This window comes from Acipenser ruthenus, chromosome 40 (assembly GCF_902713425.1).
Source record: "Acipenser ruthenus chromosome 40, fAciRut3.2 maternal haplotype, whole genome shotgun sequence".
Lineage (NCBI taxonomy): Eukaryota > Metazoa > Chordata > Actinopteri > Acipenseriformes > Acipenseridae > Acipenser > Acipenser ruthenus.
In genome coordinates, this window is record NC_081228.1 from 10,976,316 (window position 1) to 10,990,998 (window position 14,683).

Consider the following 14,683-nt stretch of genomic DNA (forward strand, 5'->3'; position numbering starts at 1 on the left):
TTCTCCTCCTCCCTCTCCTGCTACTCCAGCACTTTCTCCCACAGAGCCTCGGAGATGCTCCTCAGCCTCTCTGTCTGTCCTCACCTCTCTCTCTTTCTCCTCCTCCCTCTCCTGCTGCTCCAGCACTTTCTCCCGCAGAGCCTCAGAGATGCTCCTCAGCCTCTCTGTCTGTCCTCACCTCTCTCTCTTTCTCCTCCTCCCTCTCCTGCTGCTCCAGCACTTTCTCCCGCAGAGCCTCGGAGGCGCTCCGCAGCCTCTCATTCTCTTCCTGAAGCGATTTCATTTGCTTTTCTGCTTCTGACTTTCTCTGCAGCAGCAGAACATTCTGTAGAGGAACAACCGCACAGCATGTAGGGTTCACATACACATGGAAGGTACAGAACTTGCAAAGACCCTTTAATCAGACCTCAGGGAGGGAGTAGAGACATCGCTGTCAGCAAACACAAAGATGTGTAGTCAAGAGGGCAGAGCGCAGATCAAGAGAGGTCTGAGTGAGACTGTGCAGCACACTGGTGAGACCACACTTACAATACTGTGTTCAGCTGTGCTCCACACACTACAAACAGGACAGTGAGGCTAGTGAGTCTAGTGTAGAGCAAGCACGCTAATCCAGGGCTACAAGGAACGAGCTGTGAAGACAGGACGAGGGAACTGAATCTAGCCTGGAGCAAAGAGGGTTAGGGGAGAGATGATTGAAGTCCTAAAACCCTAAAAGGAGTTGACAGTGGTAACTGTGGCCACTATTTCAAGCACAGCACATTTCAGAACGGTGCCCAAAATACATCCCACAGTGTTTGTGTGAAGAGAAGTGTTTTGGGTGAAAGTTCAGGCTCACAGTCTCACCTCCGCCTGCAGCCCTTCTATTCTGGCCGTCCGGATTGAATTCTTCATGTCTCTCTCTTCAAACTCCTCCCTCAGTGTTCGCAGCTCTGACATCAACTCGTGCTGCACCCTGGCTGCCTGCGAAACATAGAGGAATGTGACAGGGAGACCTTACTGAGATCTGAGCAGATCTCAATCCAAGAACAACCAGCCAGACCCCAGCCCTGCCTGAGGAACAGAGAGGAATGTGACAGGGAGACCTTACTGAGATCTAAGCAGATCTCAATCCAAGAACAACCAGCCAGACCCCAGCCCTGCCTGAGAAACAGAGAGGAATGTGACAGGGAGACCGTACTGAGATCGGAGCAGATCTCAGTCCAAGAACAACCAGCCAGACCCCAGCCCTGCTGCTGAACTAAGATCTGAGCAGATCTCAATCCAAGAAGTTCTCATCAGGCCTGACATCAATCTCCAGACTGACTCTGCAGTGCAGCTGGCTGGGATCTGGCACAGAGAGTGATATTGGCGGTTCTTGCATGGTGAGGTGTGTCTGGGAGCCGCTGTCATTATGGAGATATTGTTTCATAAACTTGCTGGCCTGCATTCCTCACACAGCGGGAGGGATGATGCAGCAGAGAAAGGATTGTACTCCAGACAAAAGAAACAGAACAAAAGAGAGTCGATCTACTCTGCTTTACAGTACAGACAGTACAGCCAGCAAAATAATTCCAGTGCATGAAATCTGTATTACCATCACTTCATAGAGCGCACATTTTCCTGTAGGAAAGAGGCGCACGTTATGTTAAACGTTTCACGGTATTTTATTTCATTAATAGGAATGCTATTTTAATAACATGCAGATGGTAGAAAGCTTGTTACCTCAGAAAGCTGCTCCACCAGCCTCTGGTTGTGATTGGACAGCTCTTTCAGCTCCTCCCCCTCCACTCTCTGCCTCTCCCGGTCCTGGTTCTGCCACTGCTCCAGCTGGGCCCTTGCCAGCCCCAGGTCCGACTCCAGGTCCGCCCTGTGCTGAGACCACTCCAGATCCACAGAGTCCTGCTTCAGCTTCATCTCATAGCACTGCTGCTTCAGCAGCTGAGGAGAGAGAGGAGGTGAGAACACTGGGGCTCCGGCAGCCTGTGTGCCTCTGTATAATCAACTCTCACACCCCGCACAGGAAAGCAGGCCTCGCTGCTATTCATCCTTTATTGTAGGGTTATAGGACAGAGGCCCATCCAACATGACTAGCAACATGACTAGGAAACCCATCCCATCCCCTCACCACTCTCTGTGTGAAGAAGAGTCTCCTTCAGCAACATGACTAGGTAACCCATCCCATCCCCTCACCACTCTGTGTGAAGAAGAGTCTCCTTCAGCAACATGACTAGGTAACCCATCCCATCCCCTCACCACTCTCTGTGTGTAGAAGAGTCTCCTTCAACAACATGACTAGGTAACCCATCCCATCCCCTCACCACTCTCTGTGTGAAGAAGAGTCTCCTTCAACAACATGACTAGGTAACCCATCCCATCCCCTCAGCTCTCTCTGTGTGAAGAAGAGTCTCCTTCAGCAACATGACTAGGTAACCCATCCCATCCCCTCAGCACTCTCTGTGTGAAGCAGTGTCCCCTTCCCTCTGTCCTGAGTCTATCTCCACTTCATTGCAGACTGTGTTCTCTGGTCCTGGTTTCTGTGCTGGTCTTGGGTTTGGGTTAACTTTGCTGACTCCTTTATTTAAAGACCTCAATCATGCCCCTCTAATTCTTCTTTGTTCCATGCTAAATAGATTCAGTTCTTTCAGCCTATCAGCCCGAAGCGACTCCTAGAAGCTGAATTATTGCAGTGAGGTGGTTTGAGAAGTGACCTCTAGAGATGACTTTTCTTCCCCCTCTGAACTGTGAATTAGGACACGGAACATCTTTTAATGTAGATGATAGAAATGTTAACTTACACGACCAGGCTACCCAGGAATACGTCTCTCTCACCTCTATCTCTCTGTCCCTCTCTTCCAGCTTGGCTCCCAGTTCCTCGTTCCTCTCCAGTAAGGCTTGTCCCAGTTCCGCTGCCAGTATGAGGTCCCTCTCCAGTAGCTCGGAGCTGGTGTGTTCCAGTGGGGGGGGCAGGGGGCTCCCCATAGACTCTCTTCTCTGAGACGGGAATGGGAAGAAGGGTTTCTCCAAACTGGGGGAGGACAGATTGTCCCTCCTGGACTGGGATGCCAACCTCCTGACCCTCGCAGGATCCGGGTTCTGCCACAACAGGGAAGCCATGCAGTTAATCCAGCCTGGTTTAGTTTCAGTGAGGCCTCTTCCAAACTGGAAATTTGTGATTAAAAAGTGTGTTGCCTCAAGATGCAAGTTGCCTCAGATTCTGTTGCTCTGATGAGTGGCAGTACAAGCTTTCATCTCTTCTCTTTGTATTCTGACACCCCGGCCTCGATCTGAATCAAAGTAAAGTTTTCAAATGTTATCTGGGTGGAGCGTGTGTTTGAGTCTGTCTGTCTGCCTGCCTGCCTGCCTGTCTGTCTGCCTGCCTGTCTGTCTGCCTGCCTGTCTGTCTGTCTGTCTGTCTGTCTGTCTGCCCTGATCTCCCAGTCTGTTGAAAGCTGTTTTGCTGCCTCTTGAAATACCTTTAACCCTGGAGTCCTGAGGCTCTCAGCTCCCTCCTGCTTCCTCAGTCCTGGTTTGTAAATGTTTTTTCTGCACTGAGATTCTTTCCTGTGTATCTGGTTTATCTTTCTGACGTCACGTCTTTAAGATTTCATTCTCTAATCCTCTTTCTATACTTGCCTCACCTCGCCCTTTCTGGTTTCCCTCCCTTTATCTGAAGACCTGTCAGACTCACTCTGCTTGTCTTCATCCCTGACTTTCCTCACTGTGTCCTGCCCTTAAAAAAGTTCACCACAACAACAGCACAGCAAAGTGGAATAAAGCAGAGTGAGAGCCTGGAAAAGCAAATTAAAGAGCTGGAAACCATGGATGTCTGGAAAAGCAAATGAAAGAGCTGGAAACCATGGATGTCTGGAAAAGCAAATGAAAGAGCTGGAAACCATGGATGTCTGGAAAAGCAAATGAAAGAGCTGGAAACCATGGATGTCTGGAAAAGCAAATGAAAGAGCTGGAAACCATGGATGTCTGGAAAAGCAAATGAAAGAGCTGGAAACCATGGATGTCTGGAAAAGCAAATGAAAGAGCTGCAAACCATGGATGTCTGGAAAAGCAAATGAAAGAGCTGGAAACCATGGATGTCTGGAAAAGCAAATGAAAGAGCTGGAAACCATGGATGTCTGGAAAAGCAAATGAAAGAGCTGCAAACCATGGATGTCTGGAAAAGCAAATGAAAGAGCTGCAAACCATGGATGTCTGGAAAAGCAAATGAAAGAGCTGGAAACCATGGATGTCTGGAAAAGCAAATGAAAGAGCTGGAAACCACGGATGTCTGGAAAAGCAAATGAAAGAGCTGGAAACCATGGATGTCTGGAAAAGCAAATGAAAGAGCTGCAAACCATGGATGTCTGGAAAAGCAAATGAAAGAGCTGCAAACCATGGATGTCTGGAAAAGCAAATGAAAGAGCTGCAAACCATGGATGTCTGGAAAAGCAAATGAAAGAGCTGGAAACCATGGATGTCTGGAAAAGCAAATGAAAGCGATGCCCCTCCCTCCCTCCCTGTCTGTCTGTCTGTCTCCTGTCCCTGTCTGTCTGTCTCCTGTCCCTGGGTATGTCTCAGTTTATTTCTTCTGTTTATTCACCTCATGTACCTGTTCTCTTAATTGGTGTTCGTTTTCCTTGTGTTTTTCAGTTTCTTGAATAGATGCATTGACACTCTCCTCTCTCTCTCTCTCTCTCTCTCCCTCCCTCTCTCTCTCATTCTACTCCCTGTTCCTCCCGCAGGCACATTCCTCTCTCAGAGGGGCAGGGCTGGGCTCAACAGGTGCGTCACAATACCTGTGTAGTCATGGAAACACAAACATCTTTGTGCAACTCACAGTCTGGATGATGGACTGTTTAAAGAAGTACTCTGTACTCAGGGGAGCTATGCTGCTGCAGAGTCACTTACAGCAGGACCTCACTTTTCCATCTCATCCCAAGCACCAATCTTACAGTCTCGTGTTGTTAAAGCCCCCTATTGAAAGGCTCTTGTTGTTTGTACAGATGTTCAAATAGAATTCAAAATAATAAATCACTACATTTCAGAGGAGCATTAGGGATATGTTAATACAAATCTATAGTGTATTTATAGGAAACTAAACAAAGATGTCTATGGATTTCTAATACAAAATGGAAAGAAAATCCCTTTTTTGAGAAGATTATCTCATGATCAAAGTGGCAGATGAGAAGGTAGGTGTAAGATAGGCAGCCAGCAGCCTCAGCAAGGACACAGATGAGAAGGTGGGTGTAAGATAGGCAGCCAGCAGCCTCAGCAAGGACACAGATGAGAAGGTGGGTGAAGGGAATAGGCAGTCAGCAGCCTCATCAATTAAGAACGTTGCCAAATTTATATCAACACGTTTAGTAAAACTATACTTCACACCAAAAATCAAGAGAAAGCAGTTCAAAATAAAACGCCTTAATAAAATCATACACGCCTGTAACCTGGGGCAGAGTTAAAACAAGTGAAACACAGATTCCTCCTCCGGACAGCATGGGGCAGGACTGAGGACTGAGCTACGAATCTATTCCACCAGGAACCGAGAAGAATTAGGGAGGGCGTGATGACGTCTTTAAAAAAAGTTAACCCTGACCAATAAGCGCAGCACGGAACCCAGGAGGAGAGAACACAGGGTGCGTTCAGGAGATCATTCTGCACAGAATCTGATCAATTCTAAGAATGATCTCCATGAACGCACCCACCGTCACAAACTAAAACATGCGCGTCACTAGGATCCCCCGTCACTGCTGTGCGACTGCTGCAGCACCGCGCATGCGCACGAGAGAGCGCACAGGAAGTGAGGGAGGGTCGCTGTTTTTGTGTGATGGCGGATTGTTATGCGGGATGATTTTACTGTAACCCTTATTTGAAATGCGTGAACTCGCGGTGACATTGAGACAACAGAATTATGAGAGTGTCCGAGTCCGCTTTGGATTTTGAAGTCTGAGGCTTTGCTGTGTTTTATTAATGAGGACCCGACTGTGAAGCGTCCCAGAAAAACTGTTTCTAATGCAGCTAGACATCCGAGCGAAACTGAAAGGGTTTAAATACACCTTGAAAGAAAACATCCTGTTTCCGGTCTCAGTCTGAAAGAAAAGTATTCACAATCGTTTATTAGTGGTTCGGAATTGGAGGAGGTGAAGATGGATGTTTTTAAAGACAAGCTCTCCGCGGTCATTGAGCAAGCATTGAAAGCTGCCGTGGACACGGTGATCAGTGAAATCACACAGCTGGTCGGTAACGAATTCGCGGATCTGTCTGAAAGAGTGAAAGAAATGAAACAGCTGAGGCGTCGATTGGAAACATCCGAGCGGGAGCTGAAACAGCTGCGCGGGTATTTCAAAACCGCAGATAAGAACAGCGGTGTCACACAGCCTGGAGTGAGCTGCCTTGAGCGCGACTTCCAGTCACACAGTCCGGGAGGAGACGATCCCGAGAAGGAAAGCGGCGATGTTACCGGAGTGAACGCTTCACTCTTCAATGAAGCACAGAGCGGGTCCCAGCGTCTGTGCACCAGTCAAGCAGCTCCGTCGATAAAGGACTGGCCCCTGGTTTTATTAATCACACCAGAGATCGTCACTGAAGATAACAACCAGGAGTTACTGATCTCTGACCAGAGTGTTGACACGTGGATCCGAAGTATTGTGGACAGAGCGGGAATAGAGAAAGGTAAGAACCTGGCTTTGTTTTTATAACAAGCTCTAGAAAGGTTCAGGAGATGGTTATACCGGTTCAGTCATTGCGATGCTGCTGCTGCACAGGTACTCCGAACTGAAGTCAGCAGATCTAAATGAAGCTGTAGATGAGTTAGTGTTGTGCAGATGAGATTTATGCAATGCAATGGCAAAGTCAACACCAGGACGTGTACAAATAGAAATAAAAACGAGTGTGCCGACGTTTCACTTGAGGCTGTGCAGGTGTCATTATCATGTGTGTTGTAATATGATGTGCCATGTTCCCTGGGCTGCACACATTCTCTCCAGCATTCCCACTTGAAACTTTCATTTACCAAAAACTGATTGGACGTGAAAAACAGCAGAAAGAGTTGATATGAAACCGAAGTGACCAGAACCGACATGCATCCCTGTTATGAATGCACCTGTTAACGTCTGCTTCTCTTTATATCACAGAGGCTCAAGAGGAAACTGTTCATGAGAACGTAGCTTTACAGGCTCCAGAGCAGCACCTTCACCAGGAATACTGTGCAGTTCAGAGTGAGGCTCCGCAGGGATCTGTTCAGAGTGAGGCTCCCCAGGGATCTGTTCAGAGTGAGGCTCCCCAGGGATCTGTTCAGAGTGAGGCTCCCCAGGGATCTGTTCAGAGTGAGGCTCCCCAAGGATCTGTTCAGAGTGAGGCTCCCCAGGGATCTGTTCAGAGTGCTGAAGAGGTCCCGCTGCAGGGCCGCAGCCACGCTGAAGAGCAAGTCACTGAAGTGGAGTCTGTGTTCATTATTGAAGGTGTCCGGGAATCACCAGCTGCCCACATTAAAGAAGAGCTCCCTGAACTGGAATCTGTCAGTAATTCCAAAGATGTACCTGACATGGAGTCGCTTCAAATGAAAGAGGAAATCACTGAAGAGCACAATAATAATGAGGAGGATGATAATGATGGATCCATCCAATGTAAAGAAGAGGCGCAGGCTGCTAAAGAACTCAGTGCTGGTGCTCACAATGAAAGCACTGCACTTGGTGAAGTCAGACCAGAAGGTCCTGTCCACGGTAATGGGCAGGTCTCTAATGACAGGAGCACAGATGATACAGAGAAAGAGAAAGAGAGCAGCTCCGTGGAGAACCTGGGCAACAAGGACTGTGAAGAAAGAGGAGCGATCACCACAACCAGCGTGACCTGTAAGTAAATGAGCTTTAATAACAGAGTGACCTGTAAGAAAGAGCAGTGATCTCCACAACCAGCGTGACCTGTAACTACATGAGCACTAATAACAGAGTGACCTGTAACTACATGAGCACTAATAACAGTGTGACCTGTAACTACATGAGCACTAATAACAGAGTGACCTGTAACTACATGAACACTAATAACAGAGTGACCTGTAACTACATGAGCACTAATAACAGAGTGACCTGTAACTACATGAGCACTAATAACAGTGTGACCTGTAACTACATGAGCACTAATAACAGAGTGACCTGTAACTACATGAGCACTAATAACAGTGTGACCTGTAACTACATGAGCACTAATAACAGAGTGACCTGTAACTACATGAGCACTAATGACAGAGTGACCTGTAACTACATGAACACTAATAACAGTGTGACCTGTAACTACATGAGCACTAATAACAGTGTGACCTGTAACTACATGAGCACTAATAACAGTGTGACCTGTAACTACATGAGCACTAATAACAGAGTGACCTGTAACTACATGAGCACTAATAACAGAGTGACCTGTAACTACATGAACACTAATAACAGTGTGACCAGTAACTACATGCGCTCTACACTACACACACTTGCTGTCTCTGAGATTAGTCTATGATTTGGGCAATTGTTAAACGCTTCATAGTAATACATTTATGAATCCCCCCCTCTCTCTCTCTCTCTCTCTCTCTCTGTGTTTTTTAGCTTGTGAAGTGGCTGATAAACGAAAGCCTGATTCCAATCCAGTGCTTCCCTGCAAAACCTCTCCTCATGAAAAGAAGCTGAAGAAGAGCAGAACTAAGACTGAGAGACAAGAGAGTGTGAAATCCCGTCCAGAGAGGAAGAAGAGGCTCCCGTCCCCACAGCCTGGACCTGGAGCTTCAGGGAGTGCGGACAGTTCTGAACAGGCTTTGCATCTCTGTGCTACATGTGGGAAGGGCTTCAGCAGGAAACAGTACCTCACCTGTCACCAGCGCAGCCATTCACGCGCAACTCCCCATCGCTGCACCATCTGTGGCGACCACTTCAAACAGCTGTGCCACCTGAAAACACACCAGCGATTGCACCAGAACAAGAACTCCTTCCGCTGTAATGAATTCAACAAGAGTTTCATTGAACTGGGCAAACTCAAAACACACCAGAAAATCCACAAAGGAGGCTCTCCCCACCACTGTAAAGAATGTGGGAAGAGCTTTGCACTTTTAAACTTCCTGAAGAGACACAAATGTATTCGTGGCACGGAGAGCCCTTTCCGCTGCAGTGAATGTGGGAAGTGTTTCGCCAACAGAATTACCCTTGGAAGACATGCTCAAGTTCACACAGGAGAGAAACCCTATCATTGTAACGAATGTGGGAAGACTTTAATGGACATAGGAGGACTTAAAAAACACCAGCGAGTTCACACAGGAGTAACACCCTACCTCTGTACTGCGTGTGGGAAGAGCTTCTCTCAGATCGGGAGCCTGAAAGTACACCACAGGACCCACACCGGAGAGAAGCCCTTTTACTGTAACACCTGCGGGAAGTCTTTTAAAGAGACAAACACTCTTCTCAAGCACCAGAAACTGCACACAAAGTAAACCCTTTGAAACAGCTGCCATCAATCAAATAGGGAGTGAAAACCTATAGCCCTGTGCCAGGATACATGGAAATAAAGGAATTTATAGGAAAGGAAATAGCACCATATTCTGTTCTGTGTCTTTCATTGAGAGATAAGCAGTGTTCTAGCCCTTAACGGAGAATGAAACAGATACAAACAGGAAATAAATGATTTGGTTAACAATAGTAGAAACTGAAAAAAAATAAAACTGAGAAAGGAACACACCAAAAACGAAACACAAATCATAAGAGTAAGCAGGGAATAAATGATTCTTTTAATATCGCCGTTTCTCACTGAGTGGTTCAGACGTCAGTCAGCATCATACTGGATGGCTTGTCCGCACTGTGACAGGTCGTAGGGCGCCAGTTCTTTTGGGAGTAGCTCAGCGTGTTGTTTTGTGTATCGGAGCCTGTCGAGTTACACATGTAGAAAAACAGTGGTCTGTTCTGCAATGAGTCTGCAGCGCAGAACGAGAGAGTGGAAGCTCTGTGTGGGACTCTTTCAGAACAGCGGCATTGACCATGAAAGCAAATGTCTTGATTTAATGAGCCTGAAGATATGTGGAGTGAAGCTGAAAGGCATCAACTCCAAGAGCAGAGCTGTGGGGAGCCGTGTCGGGTGAATATAAAAAAGGGAAGAAGCTTTGAGTGAATGTGCTTCTGGAGACTGGCCTACCAATTAGATTGTTTGAAGAACCAGCCTCTTCAAGATTCCTGTGGGATACTTGACTCCCAAGTTCAAGGTCCCAGATTCTTCCAAGACTAGCAGTCAGCTTGCGCTACGTATGGACGGGGGGCAGCCCTCGCAGGACAACGCTTTGCATTGCAGGAGCAAGAAAGGGCTGAGAAATAAACATGGAGTCTGAAGAGTGTGAGTCTGACTTTCTCTTCATGGAGTCTGAAGAGTGTGAGTCTGACTTTCTCTTCATGGAGTTTGAAGAGTCGATGCCTTTCTCTTCATGGAGTTTGAAGAGTCGATGACTTTCTCTTCATGGAGTTTGTAGAGTCGATGACTTTCTCTTCATGGAGTTTGAAGAGTCGATGACTTTCTCTTCATGGAGTTTGAAGAGTCGATGACTTTCTCTTCATGGAGTTTGTAGAGTCTGACTTTCTCTTCATGGAGTTTGAAGAGTCGATGACTTTCTCTTCATGGAGTTTGAAGAGTCGATGCCTTTCTCTTCATGGAGTTTGAAGAGTCGATGACTTTCTCTTCATGGAGTTTGAAGAGTCGATGACTTTCTCTTCATGGAGTTTGTAGAGTTTGACTGTCTCTTCATGGAGTTTGTAGAGTCTGACTTTCTCTTCATGGAGTTTGAAGAGTCGATGACTTTCTCTTCATGGAGTTTGAAGAGTCGATGCCTTTCTCTTCATGGAGTTTGAAGAGTCGATGCCTTTCTCTTCATGGAGTTTGAAGAGTCGATGCCTTTCTCTTCATGGAGTTTGAAGAGTCGATGACTTTCTCTTCATGGAGTTTGAAGAGTCGATGCCTTTCTCTTCATGGAGTTTGAAGAGTCGATGCCTTTCTCTTCATGGAGTTTGAAGAGTCGATGCCTTTCTCTTCATGGAGTTTGAAGAGTCGATGCCTTTCTCTTCATGGAGTTTGAAGAGTCGATGAATTTCTCTTCATGGAGTTTGAAGAGTCGATGACTTTCTCTTCATGGAGTTTGTAGAGTCGATGACTTTCTCTTCATGGAGTTTGAAGAGTCGATGCCTTTCTCTTCATGGAGTTTGAAGAGTCGATGCCTTTCTCTTCATGGAGTTTGAAGAGTCGATGCCTTTCTCTTCATGGAGTTTGAAGAGTCGATGCCTTTCTCTTCATGGAGTTTGAAGAGTCGATGCCTTTCTCTTCATGGAGTTTGAAGAGTCGATGACTTTCTCTTCATGGAGTTTGAAGAGTCGATGACTTTCTCTTCATGGAGTTTGTAGAGTCGATGACTTTCTCTTCATGGAGTTTGAAGAGTCGATGCCTTTCTCTTCATGGAGTTTGAAGAGTCGATGCCTTTCTCTTCATGGAGTTTGAAGAGTCGATGCCTTTCTCTTCATGGAGTTTGAAGAGTCGATGACTTTCTCTTCATGGAGTTTGAAGAGTCGATGATTTTCTCTTCATGGAGTTTGAAGAGTCAATGACGCGCCGGGTCTCTGTCATTGCCATTCAAGCTGAGGAAGATGAGGAGGTGCTTGAGCATAATGAAGTGACAGCGATGAAAGTGACTCAGGATTAATAAATAATAATACTGATAGAAAACGTAATTTAAGGTCGGCCTACATGTAATGCATATGTGGTTAGGGCTCTGGACTCTTGACCAGAGGGTCGTGGGTTCAATCCCAGGTGGGGGACATTGCTGCTGAACCCTTGAGCAAGGTACTTTACCTAGATTGCTCCAGTAAAAACCCAACTGTATAAATGGGTAATTGTATGTAAAAATAATGTGTAAAAAATAATGTGATATCTTGTAGCAATTGTAAGTCGCCCTGGATAAGGGTGTCTGCTAAGAAATAAATAATAATAATAATAATAATAATAATAATAATAATAATAATAATAATAATAATAATAATAATAATAATAATAATAATATGTGTTTAATGCACTTGTTAAAAGTTTTGATAATTTTAAGCGTGCTGATAGCAGACCAGGTACAAACCTCTTGGTGTATTTTAACATGTTTTGTTGTATTAACAATGTACAAGTTTGAGATTAAACAATACATTATTTTTGATAATGATACTTAATGCTTTTACTGTTCATTTTAAAAACATTTTAGAAGTTTGTCATTATTATTATTATTATTATTATTATTATTAATATTAATAATAATGGTAGATCTAATTCCGTTTTTAAATACAAATTCGTTCTTCTGCTTGTTCATTTTCCAATGTTTTGCAGACCGTATCCTTGTTAAACAGGCATATATAAAAGACTGGATACTTTCGCTTTATACTTGAGGGGGTACAAGACAATGTAATTTTGTTAGAAAACAAAACTGTTACTTAGTTCCCACTGACACTCAACCTTTTAACAAAGTTGGAATGTTTAAATTGAGTTACGATGTTACTACAAGGTTGTGTGTTAGTGGCTTCTACTATGAGATCTAATATAAACATGTGCAGCATGTGAAGCTCGAGATCTAATATAAACATGTGAAGCATGTGAAGCTCGAGATCTAATATAAACATGTGAAGCATGTGAAGCTCGAGATCTAATATAAACATGTGAAGCATGTGAAGCTCGAGATCTAATATAAACATGTGTGATGATGAGCTGTCACTCAGCGCCACGCCCTGGGCTCATACAGTCATTAAAATACATAGGATTGTGAATTTCAAATATACTTTTAATATGTAATGCTGTCTTCCTTTGGATAATATATGGAATAAAAATGTTTTGACACAAACAAATGAAAAGATTTTTTTCCCCCCGTGCTATGATTTGTTTGATAGAGAGTGTGTGTAATAAATATATATTAGAAAATGGATTGGAGATTTTCTTTAACCTGATTGGTCAATATGAGGCCCCTAATCTCTGGTAAAGGACCTTGAATGTTATCGTTCAAACTGTTTAATCTCGGTTCCAAATCAGTCCGCCGGAAAATATCTAAATCCAGTATTCATTTCTGCAATCTGCCTTTATTTCTGCTTGATGAAAGAAAATGTCTGTTTTAGTGCACCCCCCAGAATGGTGTCTTTCACTGTAGATTGAAGTGGGGCTCCCTGCTGTCCTGTACAATCTGTCTGTCTATTTACATTTCCAACAGCAAACTGTGAAGAGGATGGGCTGTGGGGATTCCTGTCAGTTTGAAAAACCCTGTCAGGTGCCGGTGATTAGATACGCAGGGACTGGCTCTGCTTGTTTGAACCCTTCAATAATAAGAGTGTCTGTGTTCTCAAAGCAGCCTCTGTGTGCTTCACCTGCAGTCACCTGGCTGGCAAACAATGGGAGCCTTGAGTAGAGATGCTCGGGTGTAAATTCCACTGGGATTTTGGAGGTTCTGTCGGGACTTCCCTTGTTAAATTCTATTCACATGTCTGTTAGATTTTTAGGAAGCTGCATGTCATAATAAAGCCAATCCTGTACTATACACACACACACACACACACACATACACACGTAGCGCACGCACACACACACATACACACGTAGCGCACGCACACACACACATACACACACACACGTAGCACGCACACACACACACATACACACGTAGCGCGCACACACACACACACACACACACGCGCACACACACACGCACGGCTATTCTACACAGGTGCAATGGCACCGCGTGCTTTCTATCAAGAACCAGTGTGAAAGGGGGTTCTTTTTTGCCCTTTCCACCATTCATTGAAATACACCCCATACTGCTATATGAAAAACAGCGTCTCTGTGTGTGTGTGTGTGTGTGTGTGTGTGTATATATATATATACGTGTAAATTCCACTGGGATTTTGGAGGTTCTGTCGGGACTTCCCTTGTTAAATTCTATTCACATGTCTGTTAGATTTTTAGGAAGCTGCATGTCATAATAAAGCCAATCCTGTACTATACACACACACACACACACACACACACATACACACGTAGCGCACGCACACACACACATACACACGTAGCGCACGCACACACACACATACACACACACACGTAGCACGCACACACACACACATACACACGTAGCGCGCACACACACACACACACACACACACACGCGCACACACACACGCACGGCTATTCTACACAGGTGCAATGGCACCGCGTGCTTTCTATCAAGAACCAGTGTGAAAGGGGGTTCTTTTTTGCCCTTTCCACCATTCATTGAAATACACCCCATACTGCTATATGAAAAACAGCGTCTCTGTGTGTGTGTGTGTGTGTGTGTGTGTATATATATATATACGTGTAAATTCCACTGGGATTTTGGAGGTTCTGCCGGGACTTCCCTTGTTAAATTCTATTCACATGTCTGTTAGATTTTTAGGAAGCTGCATGTCGTAATATAGCCAATCCTGTAGTATACACACACACACACACCCACCCACACACACACACACACACACGCACACACACACACATACACACGTAGCGCGCACACACACACACACACACACACGCACGGCTATTCTACACAGGTGCAATGGCACCGCGTGCTTTCTATCAAGAACCAGTGTGAAAGGGGGTTCTTTTTTGCCCTTTCCACCATTCATTGAAATACACCCCATACTGCTATATGAAA

General features: G+C 45.2%; 2 protein-coding genes across 2 annotated transcripts; one reads left to right on the forward strand and one right to left on the reverse strand.

Moving 5' to 3' along the window:
• Positions 1 to 25: 25 nt before the first annotated feature.
• LOC131696670 (BICD family-like cargo adapter 2) lies at positions 26 to 4,247 on the reverse strand. The gene is made up of 4 exons (XM_059010313.1): positions 2,809 to 4,247; positions 1,702 to 1,917; positions 844 to 960; positions 26 to 325 (listed from the first exon to the last, which is right to left on the reverse strand). The coding sequence occupies exons 1-4, from the start codon at positions 3,091 to 3,093 to the stop codon at positions 143 to 145; spliced, it is 801 nt and encodes a 266-aa protein (XP_058866296.1). The 5' UTR covers positions 3,094 to 4,247; the 3' UTR covers positions 26 to 142.
• Positions 4,248 to 5,714: 1,467 nt separating this feature from the next.
• LOC131708058 (zinc finger and SCAN domain-containing protein 12-like) lies at positions 5,715 to 9,436 on the forward strand. The gene is made up of 3 exons (XM_059009974.1): positions 5,715 to 6,642; positions 7,104 to 7,820; positions 8,562 to 9,436. Exons 1-3 carry the CDS (start codon positions 6,117 to 6,119, stop codon positions 9,434 to 9,436), a joined length of 2,118 nt encoding a protein of 705 aa, XP_058865957.1. The 5' UTR covers positions 5,715 to 6,116.
• Positions 9,437 to 14,683: the final 5,247 nt, after the last annotated feature.

Coding starts and splice junctions, on each gene's coding strand:
- LOC131696670 (XM_059010313.1), bottom strand. CDS start 3,093: ATGGCTTCCCTGTTGTGGCAGAACCCGGATCCTGCGAGGGTCAGGAGG. Junction 1,918..2,808: donor AGAGGGACAGAGAGATAGAG/GTGAGAGAGACG, acceptor CTCTCTCCTCAG/CTGCTGAAGCAGCAGTGCTA. Junction 326..843: donor TAGAAGGGCTGCAGGCGGAG/GTGAGACTGTGA, acceptor GTTCCTCTACAG/AATGTTCTGCTGCTGCAGAG.
- LOC131708058 (XM_059009974.1), top strand. CDS start 6,117: ATGGATGTTTTTAAAGACAAGCTCTCCGCGGTCATTGAGCAAGCATTG. Junction 6,643..7,103: donor CAGAGCGGGAATAGAGAAAG/GTAAGAACCTGG, acceptor TTTATATCACAG/AGGCTCAAGAGGAAACTGTT. Junction 7,821..8,561: donor CACCACAACCAGCGTGACCT/GTAAGTAAATGA, acceptor TGTGTTTTTTAG/CTTGTGAAGTGGCTGATAAA.